The 17,646-nt window shown below is 38.3% G+C and overlaps 1 protein-coding gene across 1 annotated transcript in view; it reads left to right on the top strand.

Annotated features, from left to right (window-relative positions):
* The first annotated feature begins 499 nt into the window (after positions 1-499).
* The window catches only part of rtn4b (reticulon 4b), a 44,934-nt gene continuing 27,787 nt past the window's right edge, over positions 500-17,646 (top strand). Inside the window, exons 1-3 of the mRNA XM_063008339.1 lie at positions 500-1,517; positions 7,296-7,361; positions 10,674-12,038. Of these exons, the coding sequence (XP_062864409.1) occupies positions 665-1,517; positions 7,296-7,361; positions 10,674-12,038 (2,284 nt within the window). The 5' untranslated portion in view covers positions 500-664. The remainder of the gene's footprint in view (positions 1,518-7,295; positions 7,362-10,673; positions 12,039-17,646) is intronic.

Below are 17,646 nucleotides of genomic sequence, written 5' to 3' on the forward strand. Positions count from 1 at the left end.
CTTCTTGCTGTGAGGCGACAGTGCTGCCCACTTAGCCACCGTGCCTCCCAGTCAGTAATTGTAGAACTACAACATGTTTTTATATGGTAAGTGGAGCTGATAAAATTGACAGTGAGTGTAGAAACAAGGAGGTGGTTTTAATGTTATGCCTAATCGGTGTATATAAATGCAAATCAGACATTATTCTGGAGGTAAACAAGAGGAAACAGGGGGGGGGGGGTAAATAATAAATGGAACAGTTTTGCTCACTGATTAACAGTTTATAAGCTGTGAGCAGAGGTGTAAACTTTGCTTTAATCTTTAGCACAATTGCCATCCACCCACCTTCATGCAGCATGGTGAGCTTCCTCATATTGCCACACGGTGCAGTAGGCGTGGGTGACAGGGTGTGGCCCCTGTGCTGTGTGGGCGGTACCTTGTGTTCTGACAGCTTTCTGATTGGCCAGTTGGTTTGTCCATTCTCATCCCTTATTTCAATATTCCGCAGCAGGGTGATTCGGCTGTAACGCGTGTGCGGTTGTGTGTGCTGGTGCTCCTGGTCAGTTTTACCTGGAAAACACTCACATTTTGGAATTAAACCAGAAGGAAAACAAAGCCGGGGGTTAAAGGAAGGAGTCGCCGTCTTCAAATACATTTTTTTGAGCCGGTAAGTCACGTTTTCAAGATGGCAGACGCCGACCAAGTTTCCTCCACAACTCCCAACGAAGTGGTAGAAGAGGAGTTCAAACCCTGGCATGAGTCAGGAACCGTGAGCTTCAGTGATGCAGCAGCAGCAGCTCATAAAGATGGAGGGTTTTTTGGTGAAGAACAGTATGTCATGGATGTACCTAGATTTTTAGAAGGATCAGCAACCGGTGGAGCACCTTTCACACTAGAGCCTAAACCAGTGACCAGACTGGAGAAGGAGGAGGAGGTGCTGGAGAATGAGATAGAGATACAAGCCGAGAACAAAGCCGAGACTGAATGGCTGGAGAAATCTAATTTGAATCTAATTTCTGAACCTGTGCAGGAACCTGATAGCAGCACACAGAATGAGTATGCATTTAACCTAGATCTGGAGAAACAAGAGCAGGTTGTTACTGAAGGTTTTGCAGGACTCGAGCAAGATTTCAGTCCTGATGTGTATGAAAAAGAAGTGACCCAAGACCAGGATTCAGTGGCTTCGACTCCCACTGAGTCTGAAGATCTCATATCTGAGAAAGAAGTCACACTAGGGACTTCTGTAGAGCATTTTACATCAGAAGTGATACAGGAGCAGATGATCAGCACTACACACGCAGCCCAAACACAGGAGGATATCTTCAGTGCCTCCCCTGACCAGGAACAATCACCGGAGCAGGACTTTGACATCATTACAAGTGTGAAGGAGAAAGTGTTTAGAGACCCAGGTGAAGCTTTCAGATCAGACTTTGGTGAGGAGAGGAGTACTGCTGCTGAAACTGAACCTGTTTTGAAAGATCCCATCAGTTCTGCTCCAGCTGAAGCGCCTCCTGCAGCCCCTGCATCACCATCATCCAGTAAGTGGAGCTGTTTTTTCTTCTATTATTATGCATTTAATTCTGTTATGTGTGTGTTTAGACTTAAATATGTTAAAACATGATTGCTTTTGGTAATATTTATGAATACAATTTAAATGTATGCATTGTTTTGCATTGTATTATTCAGTGTAATGCGCTCCCCCTATATAGGCTGCGTACTACCATACTAGGTAGTATGTTAGATTAGTATACTCACACCGTTAACGTCATTGTTTTGGCATACTGTTTAGTACCGTAGTATGCGTCTGTAGTAGTACGCAGCCCCCACTGTGTATCCAACTGTCAGTTGGTTATTTAATATTTAGCCAGCCGTATTTATTCTATTTAACAAAATGTCACATTAAATAAAATTACTTGGTAATAATCGTGTCTTTAATAAATGTTTTAAATCAATTCGGAATGCATACTACTCCTGAAAATACGGCCTTGACTTAGCTACTTAGCTTAGCTAAGATTACAATCTTGCGTTGTCACACCAAATACAATATTAAAATCTAAATTCTAACCCTTTCATTTATAAATTGCTTTAGAATATTGTTAACATAAAGAAAATTTGCGTGTAACGTGTCAAAATCACCGCTACGCAAATTGGCAATGCTGGTAGGGTGTGTACAGCGTCTGTGCTAACGGTTAGCCTTGTTCAGTCAAACAATAGACAGAAAACAGTGATGACATTTCACATTTTAGAGCTTAAGTTATTGCAGTACATTTACATCATATAATGACTTTTACACCATTATTACTTTTAAATTAACTTATAAGATCATAAGAGTGATTTACAGTAATTTACAATTAATACACTTAACTGTCAACACATCTACATGATATGAGCAAATATATACTGTACTGGTGTTTACAGAAATTGTATTCATATTTAAATAAAACCAGGTTCAGTCATTTATTAAGTGTATTTTAATTATTTCAAAGACATTTATTCCTAGACAGCCTGATTACCCTAATACAGGGTGGGGTTCAGGTCAGGAATACAAAGAGGGGGGTGTGGTGTCTGACAGTGACTTATATACTGTGACTTAAACACATTTTTACTAGGTGAAAATAGAAACATCTATGCAAGTCATTTGCATAGACTTCTCAAGGAAAAAACTGTCAGATGCTTGGACCAGACTCAGACTCAGACTCAGCTTTATTGTCATTCAACCACGTACATGATAGAACGAAATGCAGTTACCCAGGCCTCGGTGTGTGTGACATGAATGAAATAAGAATAAACTAAGATAAGTATAAAAATATAATAAACTAAGAAAGTAAATAAGTACAAGTAAAAAGTATTGCACAAGAACTGCAGCAGCTTCAACCATATCTGCACATAACCTAAAAGAGTTATATAGTTAGAAAAGTGATAGCAGTCAACATTAGTGGCTTGCTTTAAAGAGTGTTTGTGGATGTGATTTAAAATGCACATCAAATTTGTTTAGATACAAAATAAGTCTTATAGACCTACATTAGAAGTGTTACACATACTTGGTATCAGAATAAAACCATTTAGCATGGTTTTCTGTCTGATATTTTTAAAATTAAGTAATGTTGCCAAATAACAAAACCTCTTACAAATCCTTATCAGTGGCACAATTGATATAAAAATTTTATTTGATTTTAGTGTTTTAATGCTGGTGCATTTCATAAATATAAAAAAATATTAAATAAATACCATTATATGGTAATTAACAGTTAATTACCTTAACATAAAATTTGCTTTAGACATAATTTTGTTGGAAATTGGTGATGTATTTTGCTATGTGTAGATTTATTGTCCCAAGGCATCTGTCATCATATAATTTTCAAAATTTAAAGTTTAAGATTACTTCAAACATAATGTGACTAATCATTTCAGTTCTTTACATTAACTAAGCATTTAGTAACTGCTTAAGTGAGAGGGGTCAGTCTGTTTACCTGCTTTAATAAGAGACTTTATACTAGAGTATAAATTTGGTTAAGTGCCAAATGCAATAATCAATCAAATGATGTTTTTGTTTTGATGCTTTTACTACATTTTACTTGAGGTTTAGGTTCAAAACCTAAAGACTGCAAGGCATGTTAATGTTCAGGTTAGAATATCTTGACTATATTTGATTAATAATTTTGTTAATATAAGATAGAATTGTGCCATCAATGGGGTTAGAAAATATTCAACAGTGTCTACGTTTTGTCTGCTGATTAATCCAGCACTTTATACTTTTTCCACCCACATATTTTACTTTGGTGAACCACCCCTATAGAGTTGCTTACAGGGTGGGGTTCATGTCAGCAGTACAAAGAGGGGAATAAAACAGTGACTAGTACGAATGTAAACTATATAAGGTATATAATGCATATATTGTATTACTTTAGATACATTTAATAAAAAAAACTTATTAGAAACAGATTTATAGTCTGTCTATCAGACTCTATACAGCACACACATACATATATAAATACACTGCATGGCCAAAAAAATATTTCGTTGGACCGTCTTTAGCTTTGATTACGGCACACTGTGGCAACGTTTCCACAAGCTTCTGCAATGTCACAACATTTATTTCTGTCCAGAGTTGCATTAATTTTTCCCCAAGATCTTGTATTGATGATGGGAGATTTGGACCACTGCGCAAAGTCTTCTCCAGCACATCCCAAAGATTCTCAATGGGGTTCAGGTCTGGACTCTGTGGTGGCCAATCCATGTGTGAAAATGATGTCTCATGCTCCCTGAACCACTCTTTCACAATTTGAGCCCGATGAATCCTGGCATCGTCATCTTGGAATATGCCCGTGCCATCAGGGAAGAAAAAATCTATTGATGAAATAACCTGGTCATTCGGTATATTCAGGTAGTCAGCTGACCTCATTCTTTGGGCACATAACATTGCTGAACCTAGACCTGACCAACTGCAGCAACCCCAGATCATAGCACTGCCCCCACAGGCTTGTACGGTAGGCACTAGGCATGATGGGTGCATCGCTTCAGCCGCCTCTCTTCCTACCCTGATGCACCCATCACTCTGGAACAGGGTAAATCTGGACTATCAGACCACATGACCTTCTTCCATTGCTCCAGAGTCCAATCTTTATGCTCCCTAGCAAATTGAAGCCGTTTTTGCCGGTTAGCCTCACTGACAAGTGGTTTTCTTAAGGCTACACAGCTGTTTAGTCCCAATCCCTTGAGTTCCCTTTGCATTGTGCGTGTGGAAATGCTCTTACTTTCACTATTAAACATCCCTGAGTTCTACTGGAGTTTTTCTACCATTTGATTTCACCAAACGTTTAAGTGATCGCCGATCACGATCATTCAAGATTTTTTTCCGACCACATTCCTTCCTGGAAGATGATGTTTCTCCACTGTCGTTCCACTTTTTAATAATGCACTGGACAGTTCTTAACCCGATTTTAGTCGTTTCAGCTTCTCCTTAGATGTTTTCTCTGCTTGATGCATGCCAATAATTTTACCCTTCTGAAACAGATTAACATCTTTTCCACAACCACAGGATGTGTCTTTCCACATGGTTGTTTAACAAATGAGAAGCTACTCACTGCATCAGCTAGGGTTAAATAACTTGTTGCCAGCTGAAACATAATCACTTATGCAGTAATTATCCAATGGGAGGCTCTTACCTATTTGCTTAGTTAAATCCAGATGGTGACCTTTTTTGGCCAGGCAGTGTGTAGATATATATATAATTGCTTTGATATATATTCATTTGCATTTCATGGCAGCTAATAATTTTACAATATATATTGTAATTATAATTGCTTGGGTGGCATGGTGGTTCAGTGGGTAGCACTGTCACCTCACAGCAAGAAGGTCCTTGGTTCGATTCCCAGATTAAGTGGTCTGGGTCCATTCTGTGTGGATTTTGCATGTTCTCCCCATGTCGGCATGCAAGTGAGATGAATTGGAGATACAAAATTGTCCATGACTTTGTTCTGATGAATCTTGTGTAACCAGTTATTACCTGTCCTGTCATGAATGTAACCAAAGTGTGTAAAACATGACATTAAAATCCTAATAAGTAATAAAAAATACCTCTAATTGCCCAACAGACAAGTTTTTTACCTGGTTTATGTAGCTTATGTTTGAGCTAAACATACAGTCAGGATTGAGAAAAACATGATGAGTTAACCATTACAACTAGAGATGGGACGATCGATCGGCTATGAATCGGTATCGGCCGATTTTTAATCAAAATATGCTATCGGCAATCGGCCGATATTTCCTAAATGTAGCCGATCCGATCGTGTGATATATAAAAGATCACGTTAAGTTAACAGCTCAGTGGATTGATCCAGACTTTGAGCTACGAAGCACCAACCATCACATCAAAATTCGTCAACAATCGTACAGAAACCATCGTGAAAGCTCTCCATGACCTAAAATAACATCATTAACGTTGTGCATCATACATATGATGCAATTTTGCTGATTGAAATATTTACTTTAAAAAGATAATTCAACCCGGTCACATCTGAGTCGATTCTATCAGCACGTTATATAAACTCCTGGTTCACTTTGGTAAATCGTAAGCGGTTCTTGCTTGTGATGTAGATGAGAACAGAAAACGTTACAGAGCCAATCAGAGGCAAAAGTTTATTCATTATCAAATTCGTTAGTTCAGGATCATCTGCTGAACTTTTAGGATCATCAGAAAACTTTTAGACGTAACGAGTCTGACTCGGTTACAGATCTGTGGTAATAGCAGTTTAATTAAGCTTTTAAATTAAGCTTTTTAATGTAAAAGAGTCACACAAACTGTTCTGAAGTATCTGGTGTTTATTTAAAACCACGACATTTAATTAATAACAGTAAACACGGAGAGATAACTGAGAAGAAGAACTTACGCTTCGCATGAAAACGAATCGACTCATGAATCACTTAGCGACACTAAACAGATCATCTCTTAAAGGCACAAACACACACACGCGCGCTGTTGCGTTTGTCTCCGGTTTATCTTCACTGAGGCTCTTTTTAAGTTTTTTTTCAGACTGAACTGGATAACATTAAACCTGCGTGCATGTGTGTGTGTGTGGGCATGTTGACCACCCCCATCACCCCCCTGAAAGGAGATCGGGGATCGAAATCGGTGCCAAAAACCCTGATCGGTACATCTCTAATTACAACCATTAAAGCATTAAAACTCACTGTATCTTGTTACCCTGAGTGGTTTATGCTGCTGCTAGTGTTCATTTTATGCCGTCAGTCTTAGATTCAAAATAGTAAGATTCTGGGTGTTTCCCTATTTGGTTCCTAGTAAGCCTCATAAACCTCATAAAAGCTAATTACCATGTAGGTTTCTGACCTGCATAAAATAGGCTCTAGGTTTGTTTGTTCTTTCTCATGTTGCTTAAGAAGGTGAGGTACTTCTGAAGACAATATTGCAGTTTTCTTACAGTGTGCTACAGATGCTCCAATCTCGGTTGTACAGTTAATCACAATACACAACATGCAGTGTTGTGTGTTCAATGTGTTTATGTGCATAGAATAATAAGATAGTTGCAGTGTTCAATTGATTGTTTTGTTTTATTTTCTTAGGTATTGTGTAAGCCAATTATATAGACATAATCATGTGTTAGTTTAATTCATTAAATAACTCGGGGGTCATGTCATGATGGAGTCAAAGATGTAAATAAGACAAGATCTTTTTTTTTTTTAAGTATTTTTTTTATCAACTTCTTTCAATTGTGTTGTTTATCTTGCTGTCTAAGCTTTCTGTCTTTAGGCGTCCTAACACTGTCTTTCTTACATACTTGTTTCATTTATTTCTTTAGATGAATCAAGTCTTCTTTTCTCTGCTGCTGATATTCCCTTTTCAACTTTGATGCAGTTTACTTCAGGCAAGTTCTTCTATCATGCTATTTATTCTCTCTGTTTTTCACTCTGGCATTTTGGTTTCCTTCTGCATTTGTGTGTTCGACTAATAACTACAGTAAGTAGCTACTAACATATACAGACATGAGAGGGGAAAAAAGAGAACACCCTTCATCTATTCTATGTTTTTATTTATAAGGACCTTAATAACAATTATGTTGTTCTCACCAGCTTCTATATACAAATAACCTCAGGTGGGGAAACACCCACACCCTTCCAGGTTTCACAATCATTAAGAGAGTAGCAGTTGATAGTTGATAGTTGATAGTTCACAATTGGGACAACCCCTATAAAATCACATTGTTTTTATATTATCCCAGGATAAAAGTAAACAATTGAACAATTTAAAATCATAATCGTTTAGTGAGAGAGATTGTACAATTGGAGAGTCTTTAAGACAGTTGCCAATCTTCCCAGTAGTGGGTGTCCCAGCAAATTCAGTCCAAGGTCAGTTTAATGCTTTAATTAAGGCCATGCAACAGGACAGTGATCCCAAGCGCACCAGCAGATTGTTATTTGAATGGCCCTTATACATCAATGAACTGAAGCAATGTTGTTAAGAACGCTGGGCCACATTTTTCCAGAATAAATGCAAGAGACCTCACATAATTGTTACCAAATATGGTTGTACCCATTAGTGAATTATAGGGTAATCTCTTCCCACCTGGTTACCCTTTTGGGCAAAAAATAGCATTGTCACCTGAGATGATTTGTTAGTGAGAACTACATAACTGCCATTCAGGCCCTGATAAAAAAAACTGAAGGAGGGTGTTCTTTTTTTATTTTTTATGTCTCTATTAAACAGGATCATTGCTGTTTGATGAAGAATGCCTTCTCCAAAACACCCCAACATTAATAATAAACACAGAATAATAGAAGCTATTTTAAAGACTTAACGAATTAGTATTTTGATAATTGATTGATCTGTCTGATAAATTGATCAGTTGGTTAAACATATTAAATAAAATACATTTCATTAAAATAAAAATATTTTATGCATGTAATGTAGGTCTTTTGACAAATGTTCATGTGCACTATTATTCATATCCCAGCCTCAGTACTTGGTGGAACACCCCTTCGCTTTGATAACCTCAAATAAGTAATTTCTGTAAGTGCTGACACCTCTCTTGTGCAGTCTTCACCCATTCTTTACCTATAAAAGCTTCCATTTCATTGAAGTTTAATAGCTTTTGTGCTGCACGTGCTTTTTTAAATCCCATCAAAGATTTTCTGTGGAATTTAAATCTGGAGACTGAAATGGCCACTCCAGGATATTCCAGGACTGATCCATTAACCAAGGTTTGGTTGACTGGGACGTGTGCTAGGGGTGATAGTCTTGCTTTCTGTAAGTATTTTGTACTTACACATGCTTTGATGAAATTTTGGGTTTTTTTCTCACAACCAGCCATGGATCATGGAAATAATCTTACAACCTTTGTCCTTTTGGTGCAATAAATTGATCATGAGTTTACAATATATATTTTTTTCTCTTTTTCTCCGATTTCCCCCAATTTTCTCCCCTAATCTAGTCATATCCAATTACCCTGATGGTGTTACGCTTCACCTCTACCTATACAACCCTCCTTCTGACTGAGAAGCTTCGCAACTGACACACGCCCCCTCCGACACGTGTGCAGTACCGACTGCCTCTTTTCACCTGCGCGAGGCAAGTTCACATGCGAATCAGCCTTGTGCACAGAGAGACACACCCTGTTCAGCATTATTCCCCAACTCTGCGCAGGCGCCATCAATCTGCCAGCAGAGGCCATAATTGCACCAGTTCTGAGGAACCCTGGTCCGGGTCATCCCACCCTGGACAACAGCCAATTGTTGTTCATGTAGCCGCTCAGCCCAGTTGGATGGCAGAGCTGAGATTCGATACATACATTAAGGAAGAGTGGGTCAATTCTCCTAGCTCAGCGTTTCCCAACCTTTTTTTGCACCACGGACTGGTTTCATATGAGATGATATTTCACGGACCAGCAGGGAGGGGAGGATTTAACAATACTAGTCACAAATGATTGAATATGAGCTTTTTTCGCTGCAATGAGACACTGCTCCCACCTAGGGGTGATACAAGACAATAACACCCTAAATATTTTGAAAATGGAAACAGTAAAAACAGCTTTTCTAGCGGTCTCTGATTCTTTATTTTTTCTGTGCGGCCCAGTAATAAATAGCCCATGGACTGGTACCGGTCCGCGGTCTGGTGGTTGGGGACCACTGCTGTAAAGCAACTTTGTCATACAGACCCGGCCGTTTGAACAAAATATCGTGATACTCCAGAATACTACAACTTACTATGCGTACAAGATAACCCAAGAACTTCCTTTAGAGCTTAAAGCATACATTAAGGAGGAGTCAAAGTTCCTGAAACAAAATTGGAATGTCTTTTAGCTGACTACAAGAAGTGTTTGCAGAACTGTTCTATTTGGGTGTGACACTAAGTATTGACTAAAGGATTTTCAATCTTTACATATTTTATTAATTAAAGTACTGGGTTTTATTAAGGTAACCAGTTGGAGGGGAAAATGGAGAACCACTTTTTCATCAGACGGAATGATACACTAGGATTTGTTTGCTAATTATTATGCTCCTGACAGACTGTTTTTAATACTAATACACCCAAGAATTCAAACAAAGAACTTGTCAGAAATATGTGAAAGCTTAGTGGACTTAACACATCTGTTGAGTCATTATTTTGATGGCTGTTTTATATAAATGGGCTTATTAGGAGGCTTTATAGCTGTAGAAGTGACTGCCGCCATGATCTGATCCATGTTTATTCCAAGCTGTATGATGAAATACTATGCATATTTTGTGCTAATTTATCATCATCTTTCTGTCCACCTAAATTGGACTTTCCTCTGCTTCTGCTTCCCTATTTTATTCCATTCTCTTGTAACTTCTAAAAGTTATAAGGCCTTTAGTGCTATTTTTATGCCATGCATTATGTAATGTTAAGGTCAACACAGTTTGGTTTTTCTCAACTGGTCAGAATCAGAATTTCTGTAAACATGATCCAAATGGGAAGTTGGTTCATATCTTTGTCAAAGGTTACTAAAAGTGTAAAATCTAAACATGGAACTATTTATGGTTTTGGAGGGTTGACTAGGTATCATGTACCAAACAGGAGACACCATCAGTTTACTGTTAATGCTCAAAATTGTTTAATATTTACCTAGGGAAGAATGTTGCATCCCCTAGAGTCCTTTTATCACAGGTTCTCACAAAGTGCCATAATTGTTAACTTTACTCATACGTCTATAATTTAACAGAGAACAAGAATTCTTCAATTATAGATTCACAGGCCACCTTCAAGACCACTATGGATTCATTTGGAAATGATTCATCTACTAGGAGTGCACTTGGACATGATCCAGACGTGTTAAACCAGTCGGATGATGACTTGATGTTTGAAACGAAAAAGAATCCCTTTCAAGACTTCTCGCCTGTTGACAAACTCACCAGTGAGTTCTCTCATTTCGGCGAAACTACTGCAGACGTTAGAGCAGCAACGATGTCCGATAGTCCGTCTCCAGACCTGGTCCAGAATGCTCATGATGCGGAGATAGAGGACATTGAGGAGGAGTCTTTTGAGTCCAGAGAAGCAGCAACTGAGTCTCTTAGGCAACAGCTTGCTTCATCTGACTTTTTTACATCTCCAAATGATCAAGAGGCGTCTGGTGTGCCACCCTCTCTTCCAGATATTTTGAAGTCTTCACCACTTAAATCTGAAAAGTTAGACTCTGGTTCATCAGAAGGAAGCCCTGATGTCAGTCCAGTACACAGAAGGGGCAATGATTCACCAAACGCTCCTGTCTCCATGTCTGCAAACAATCCGTTTGCTTTTGAAACCAAGGTTCCTTTGCTTAAAGAGATGACTGAGGAAACTGAAGCAAGAGCTGCTGAAAAGGCAAGGCTAGAAAAAGACAAGGTGTCTGAGCAGCTGTTTGGCACCTTCGACCTTGTTAAAGAGACAGAAACCTCTCCAAAAGGCAATGAAACCATCTTTGAAGAACAAGAAGCTTTTAAGACTTCGAAAGAAATTGTCGACAAATTTGAATGTCTTAACTTGCCAACTAAAAAGGATCAAGGACACTCCGACTCTGAAAGTCCCTCTCCGGATTCGCTCTCTCCAGTACTGGAGGCCATGAATAAGACCCCAGCACATTTCCAGCTTGAACCAGAGAAGAATGTTGAAGAAGAAGAAGAAGAAGAAGAAGAGGCAGAAGCTGCAGATGAGATATCTGAACAGGAAGCATCATCAGAAGAGTTTGAGTTTGTTGAGAAACCGCCCCGAGGTGCCGTAGATGAATTTTTAGAGACTTTAGAGAACTCCAAATTTACAAAGGCGTCAGAAGTGCTTGCTGATGATGACACAGAGTCAAAATTCGCAGAGATGGTCAAAGACGCAAGCCCTGCAGAAGAAGAATCAAAGAATCAAACTTCTTACTTTCTCCTCACTGAAGCCTCAGACGTGGCCTCTCAGACGAGAGGTAAGGCAGGCCTAGAGTTGTCCAGCTTTCAGGTTCCCTCGCAGTCTCCCGTGGCACCTTCCCCAGTGATCAAAATTGAGACGGTGCCAGTGAAGAAGGAAGAAAATAAAGATGTCAACCTGCCTAACTTGAGTGGCGGAGCAGGTAACTTCAGATGTAAAGTAGCAGCTCATCCTTTCATTTATGCAGATAATATCACATCCCATTTAACCCCTTCTGGTCATCCCTCCATTATCAGTGTTCCTTCCTTTACTTATAGTTTCCCCTCCATTCTTGTGGTAATTAGCATGGTGTGATGGTCATGATGCATGTTTATGAATGTCATGGTAATTGTCATTTTGCCCTGTCTGTTTAAGTTTGTTTGTTATTATATTTCTATATCTAAATTACTCTTGGTCCAGTTTTTCCCAAGCTTGCTTTGTTTCAATTTGTCACGAACTAGTTGTTTTAGTAGGTGATTTTTTTTTCATTGAATATTTTGTTAGATACTTAATAGTCTATTACAAAAATAGTATTTGCAAGTTAAATCTTGCTTATAGTGTGTCTAGCCTTCATTTCTAGTACAGTGGACCCTTTAACTTCGGAACCAATTAACTTCGGAACCAATTAACTTCGTAAGTCAAAATGTTCGTTAGTTAAACCTATTTTTCCCGTAAGAAATAATGTAAATAGAATTAATCCGTGCCAGACCTCCCAAACCTCCCCTTAACTAACCTTTCTAATGTCTTAAATGCGTTTTTTTGTTATAAATACAAGTATATTTTCCCTTAAATCTTAAATTATAGAATATACATTCCTGTAATAAACAATAATAAACAACAATACACAGTAGTACTGTACTGTACATAAACACACACCACATTTCAGTACAGTACGTGTTCTGTACCGTACACCATAATATATTTCCTTCTTTTTTTATAAAATGTATCTACCAGAAACAACAATAGCTCTCACATTTCTCTATTATTTCCTTCTTTATTTTAATAGTGTTGTATTGTGTAGGTGTAATTGCACGAAAGAAAGAATACTTTACTCAGCCGAATTCCTTCTTCTCTCTCACTCACTGTCCCCTCTGTCTGATACACAGTGACAGCTACTGGCAGGAGTAATTATACAACAACAAATGTAATAGATTTGTTAAATGTCTCACCACTAGGCTTTTTTTGCACATTCTTTTGGGACATTTTAATATAGAATTGTACAAAATATAAAGAAAACACCGTCCACTGTCCGAATGTTCGCTCACGGTATATATATATATGTAGAGAGAGAGAGATGGTTGCTCGCAACCCGAAATGTTCGTATGGTAAACCGTTTGAAACTGTATGTAGTTCTAGCATGTGCAAATGTAGGTCTCAGTGTGTCAGTGTACAGAGAGAAACTTGAAGAAATTTGTTTGTGAAATGTTTTTAGGGTCCAGCTTGAGGAAGTAACAGATACTGTTAAGCTGTGGTCACACAAGGTTTTTTTGTACGCCCCTGTACACATTTCAAACCTTTGTTCATCCTTACATACAAGTCCTTCAACTTGAAACACTGGGTAAAACACATAACATGCCATAAACCTGTATGCTTTCACTGTTAGACTTTTAACAAACTCACAAAACACAACTTTATGTGAAGATATGACTTAATCACAACGTACAGATGCACTATATTGCCAAAAGTATTCGCTCGTCTGCCTTCACACGCATATGAACTTGAGTGACTCCCATTCTTAATCCATTGGGTTTAATATGATGTCGGCCCACCCTTTGCAGCTATAACAGCTTCAGCTCTTCTGAGAAGGCTTTCCACAAGGTTTAGGAGTGTGTTTATGGGAATTTTTGACCATTCTTTCAGAAGTTTGTTTGTGAGATCAGACACTGATGTTGGACAAGAAGGCCTGGCTCACAGTCTCCGCTCTAATTCATCCCAAAGGTGTTCTATGCGGTTGAGGTCAGGACTCTGTGCAGGCCAGTCAAGTTCTTCCACACCAAACTCGCTCATCCACGTCTTTATGGACCTTGCTTTGTGCACTGGTGCGCAGTCATGTTGGTACAGCAAGAGGCCATCCCCAAACTGTTCCCACAAAATTGGGAGCATGAAATTGTCCAAAATCTCTTGGTATGCTGAAGCATTAAGAGTTCCTTTCACTGGAACTAAGGGGCCAAGCCCAACTCCTGAAGAACAACCCCACACCATAATCCGCCCTCCACCAAACTTTACACTTGGCACAACGCAGTCAGACAAGTACCGTTCTCCTGGCAACCGCCAAACCCAGACTCATCTATCGGATTGCCAGACGGAGAAGCGTGATTCGTCACTCCAGAGAACACATCTCCACTGCTCTAGAGTCCAGTGGTGGCGTGCTTTACACCACTGCATCCCAACCAGCGCTTGGTGATGTAAGGCTTGGATGCAGCTGCTCGGCCATGGAAACCCATTCCATGAAGCTCTCTACACCCTGTTCTTTAGCTAATCTGAAGGTCACATGAAGTTTGGAGGTCTGTAGCGATTGACTCTGCAGAAAGTTGGCGACCTCTGCGCACTATGCGCCTCAGCATCTGCTGACATCCGCTCTGTCATTTTACGTGGCTACCATTTCGTTGCTGAGTTGCTGTCGTTCCCAATCGCTTCCACTTTGTTATAATACCACTGACAGTTGACTGTGGAATATTTAGTAGGAGGAAATTTCACGACTGGACTTGTTGCACAGGTGGCATCACGGTACCACGCTGGAATTCACTGAGCTCCTGAGAGCAACCCATTCTTTCACTAATGTTTGTAGAAGCATTCTGCATGCCTAGGTGCTTGGTTTTATACACCTGTGGCCATGGAAGTGATTGGAACACCTGAATTCAATGATTTGGATGGGTGAGTGAATACTCTTTGCAATATAGTGTAGGTAGATTGAAAGGTAGATTGCATTTATGAAGCTTGAAAGTATTTATGATTCATATCTTTATCCGACTGAAAAAGCTAGATAGTAATCATTGTAGTTCCTGTTTTTCTTTTCAACATACCAGCAGGTTTAACTCACACACTGTGGTTAATAAGTCAACTGTGCTGACTCATTTTACTGGCGATTTTAAAGGCGATTTGTGTTGTGTTTAAAGGTCTTTTTTTAGACTTTTAGACTGAGTCTTTTATTATTACAATGAACACAGCACTTTTTATAGCTCTTGCAAACTGGAATTAGGACATACATGAAAAGACCTGATATTGGTTGGGAGTCTGTTACAGGTTGTCATGAATTATTATGGCTGCATTGTGACACTACCTTGTTAAAGTAGATAAAATATCAGTAGTGTTGCCACACCCATTTACCAAACTCAAATGGTAATGTTTTTGATAAATGGATGCACTTGTTTATATACTAGGTTGGACAGGTACTGAACACAAAACATGTATTCATATTATAGAAAAACGCTGGTAAAAGTAGTGACTTTGTATTTGTTGCAGAATACGTTTGAAATACATTATGCTCTCTTTATCTCTCCTGATATTTCTATCCATCCATCCATCCATCCATCCATCTATCGTAAAGTTGGGTGGATGTGAAGCTGTATTAATGCAGGACCAAACTCGGTTTGCATATGATGTCAATCTATTTCTCCTAAGAACAGGGCTTAAACTAGTGTCCAAATTAACTAAATATTAAAGTTTCAGATCACTGTACTGTTCACACCGATCAACTTGATCTCTTGTAATCGAGAGTTTTAGGTCGTTGTGGTTTACACACTACATGACTGATCAGTGATAGGAGGTCACACACATTATACTCAATACTCACCAGGAGGAATCAGCAATCAGCTTGTCTGTCTCCCTAACTATGTTTTGTCACAAAAACATACATAAGGCAGGGTTTAAAAAAAAAAAAAAAAAAGATAAAAGTACTTGAGTTGGTGGTAAATAAATATTCTGGCTTTCCATGGGCGATAAGCTTACAAATACTGCAGAGCTTGTGCATATTCTGATAGAAACTATATTTTGCTGTAGCCATGCTGATTGACATTTATACAACTCATAACACATTTCACACTACAGGTCCAGATATTTAGCATGCAAGATATTTTTTGGAGGTCGTATTGCGAGCAGAAAAACAGCTCTATCGTGTAGTGTGAACCTTAGCCAGCTTAATTTGTTCACACCGACATAGACACTATGTAACTTAAGTGGTGTGGTTTGGCATGGAACCAAGAAATCACTCAGGTGTTCTGTGTAAACAATGTTTGCCTAGCTTGTATGGCTAGTAAATTGTTTCTCAAGTGGTAAACAATGTGGAAATGTAGTACTATCTTCTGTGAGATCTATTTCTGAGACAGTTCTATTGGAGATACATGCACATATTGTGGATTGAACTTCTCATGTAGGTGACTTTTAGAAAAGCTTTGGGTTTAGCAGGTGTTTAAAGACTTTTGCCCAGCAAAAAAGTAACTTTACTCAGCTAGTAAGCGTGTTAGAGATCAGCCGTGCATTTTTGTTGGTGCAATTAATACAACATTTATCTAATTTACTGTCTTTTAAATTGTTATCTAGTGTTTAAACTAATTTTATAAAATGGTATGGCTTGCTGTGTCACTATAAAATCTGTTCCATTTGTTGGCAAAACTTGGCACTAGAGAAATTAACCCGACTTAGCCCACATTTATCATGTCAGCAGTTGCATAAATGGAATGTGCAATATAACTTTATATTTAGGCAGGCACAGGGGGTCCGAGTTTGTTTACACAGTGACACTGTCCACCTTGGACTCTTATGAACTTGCCATTATCAGTAACCCTGACATTGAACATTTTGAAAACAAGTCTTTAAGTTTTCATTCAAACAATTAGAGGATGTTGAGGTTTTGAACTACATAGTAAATTGTTGATATTAATTAAAAAATTAAAGATTTTCGCGTTCTTAAACCATTTTCAGTACTAAATAGTATATTAAATTACTGCGCTATTAATTTTTGTCATTACTTTGACATGTTATTTATTACTTTTTCGATGTTGCCCCAAAACTGTGGAATAGTCTGCCTGTTTTTATTAGGATGTCATCCACAATCGATGTTTTTAAGTCTAATTTAAAAACACACTTATACTCTCAGGCTTTTCATGGCCCTTAATAAGTTTTAAAGAACTTCTTCTTATGTCCAGGGTATATCTCAAACTTTGTCCTATTGTTTATTTTACTGTCCTTTTACTGTCCTTCATTATTCTTTACTGTTACTTTTTTATGGTTTTACTGCCTGCTTTTTATATTGTACAGCACTTTGGTTGGCTCTTGTAGTCTTTAAATGTGCTTTAAAAATAAAGTTGACTTGAATTGACTTGACTGTTGTAGGTAGACTAAGTTGCAGCACACTGTATAGCCACGTTTTTTAGAAACACCACACTAATGCTGGACAGATTCAACAGTTCTTTGTGGTATGGATTTTACAAGGTGTTGTAATCATTTCTTTTAACTTTTGTTGTCAGTGCTGATGTGATTGTGTATTACGTAATTGCTGCAGATTTCTGAGTTGCATAATTATCCTGCGAATGTTCTGTTCTTTCATATCCCTGGAATGCACTATTACATTCAGATCTGGTGACTTAAAAGGCCACTGAACTACACTGAATTTGTCATATTTAAGAAACCAGTTTGAAATCACTAAATCGACAATAATAAATAGAATAATAATGATAAAATAAAATGACTTTCAGGGTTATACAAAAATCCCTCTTGTCATTTTTTTAATGCATTTTCTCCCCATTTTTCTTTCGATTTAGCACACTTAATTT

The sequence above is a fragment of the Trichomycterus rosablanca genome, chromosome 14, assembly GCF_030014385.1.
Source record: "Trichomycterus rosablanca isolate fTriRos1 chromosome 14, fTriRos1.hap1, whole genome shotgun sequence".
In the NCBI taxonomy this organism is placed as follows: domain Eukaryota; kingdom Metazoa; phylum Chordata; class Actinopteri; order Siluriformes; family Trichomycteridae; genus Trichomycterus; species Trichomycterus rosablanca.